Source organism: Phoenix dactylifera, chromosome 8, assembly GCF_009389715.1.
Source record: "Phoenix dactylifera cultivar Barhee BC4 chromosome 8, palm_55x_up_171113_PBpolish2nd_filt_p, whole genome shotgun sequence".
Classification (NCBI taxonomy): domain Eukaryota; kingdom Viridiplantae; phylum Streptophyta; class Magnoliopsida; order Arecales; family Arecaceae; genus Phoenix; species Phoenix dactylifera.
In genome coordinates, this window is record NC_052399.1 from 24,627,590 (window position 1) to 24,629,379 (window position 1,790).

Below are 1,790 nucleotides of genomic sequence, written 5' to 3' on the forward strand. Positions count from 1 at the left end.
TACAAGAACATGATCGCAAAGCAACTAGAAATCAACCATATATGACAAAAAAGACAACAAAACAGTTTAATTAAAATGGTCCATAATTGCTGCTATGCTACCAGTCAAATCAAAGTCAGAAGAAAAAAATGGAGCAGACGTAGCGTTTACCCCAGCTCAGTCATCACATAATGTCTTTTTTAAACATTCATCCAAACGCCATGACCAAACCTCCCCAAACACAACAAGAGGGAAGAAAATTAATCTTCATAATTGCAATCCATTCTCGCATCAAAGACCAATCAGGTTCTTCCACTCCAAGCAATCACTAGAATTATTATAGTAGTTGTCTTATCACGAACACAAGAAAAATATTAAATTGGACTGCACCAAAGCATCCCAATGTTATCATTATTTTACTCAATGACTGTAGCACTATTCTTTGAAATATTATGTATTAAAAAAAAAAGTTGAAATCTTGGACACAGTAAAAGGAAGGGGTTAGAAAATAAGAGCACCACCATCAATTCAGTCAGTCATTTTCACTAACACAGTAAACTAGTACAGCTAGCATAGCGTACATACAAATTCCAAGCACAACAACAGAGTCCATCCATCCATCCATCCATCCACCCACCCTAAGAAACCCCACAGCAGCAATTAGAGACCAAAGAAGCAAAAGAAAAAGAAAAGAAACAGCAGCAACAACAATTAGGTTTAGAGCATCCCCTAGCACTGCTCTGCTTCATTCAAGTCAAGCCCCGTCGCTGGCTACGACGGGCTTCACCTTCGGAGGCCGGCCTCGGCCCCTCTTCGCCGGAGCTCCCTCGGCAGCCGGAGCGGCGGCGGCGGCGGAAACGGCAGGCCGGGCCTTTTTTGGGGGCCGGCCGCGGGCCCTGGGGAGGCCTTTGTTGGCCTTGGCGACGGCAGCGGCGAGGGGGTCCTTGGGCTTGGGGGGGCGGCCGCGAGGGCGGGGAGGGGGGAGGACGGTGCCCGGGGGAAGGACGGGCTTGGGCTTGGGGGGCCGGCCGCGGCCGCGCTTTGGGGGAGCGTCCGGGCCGGGCTTCACGTAATTGTTCTTGACCAAGAGAAGCTCCCCGCTCTCCTTCATCCGGGCCAGGTGGGCCGTCAGCAGCGACGAGTGCGACTGCGGCAGCTCGCCATAAGACGACTCGATGTACTTGGATATTGCCGACTTGTTCGACCCATTCTTCTCGTCCAACGCCGTGATCGCCGCCAGTATCATCTAGACTCCACGACCCATCACAAATAGCAAATCAATTAATTCCATTTTCTTCCAGAGAGTGTTAGAATGAAACACCAAAGCTTAGGCTTTGAAGAGGATTTCTTCCTCTTTTTGGTTTGTTTTCTGTTTTGATTGAGTGTAAGAAAAAAACGTACCTCAGGATAAGAAGGGAGATTGGGGGGCTTGGAAACTTCTTCAGTGGCCATGGACAGAGTGGGAGTGGGTGGGGAGCAACCTGTTTTCTTGAGGTTTATTTTGCAAGGGTGGGACTTAAAAAAGGGAGGTTCGGGACGGACCGACGCGGAGGGGGGGGCGGGGGAGAGGAAGGAGGAAAGGAGGTAATAAAAAAAAGGAGGGCGAGGGTGGGGGTGGGATTTGTTTTGGGTGTGGATGGACGGATGGGATGTAGAGAGGCCGGAGAGATCGGAGCGTGTTGAGTGGTGGAGGAGAGATCACACGGATCGCTGAAGTGGGATGGGATGAGCGCTGCCTCTCTTTTGTTTTTTTTTTTTAATCCTTTCCTCGCTGTCTTCGTAACTTCGTGCTAGCGTTATGACAAGTCGGT

At 49.7% G+C, this 1,790-nt stretch overlaps 1 protein-coding gene across 1 annotated transcript; it reads right to left on the reverse strand.

Moving 5' to 3' along the window:
• Nucleotides 1-480: 480 nt before the first annotated feature.
• On the reverse strand, nt 481-1,583 carry LOC103715347 (HMG-Y-related protein A-like). Its single transcript, XM_008802945.3, has 2 exons — nt 1,381-1,583; nt 481-1,225 (listed from the first exon to the last, which is right to left on the reverse strand). Exons 1-2 carry the CDS (start codon nt 1,429-1,431, stop codon nt 734-736), a joined length of 543 nt encoding a protein of 180 aa, XP_008801167.2. The 5' UTR covers nt 1,432-1,583; the 3' UTR covers nt 481-733.
• Nucleotides 1,584-1,790: the final 207 nt, after the last annotated feature.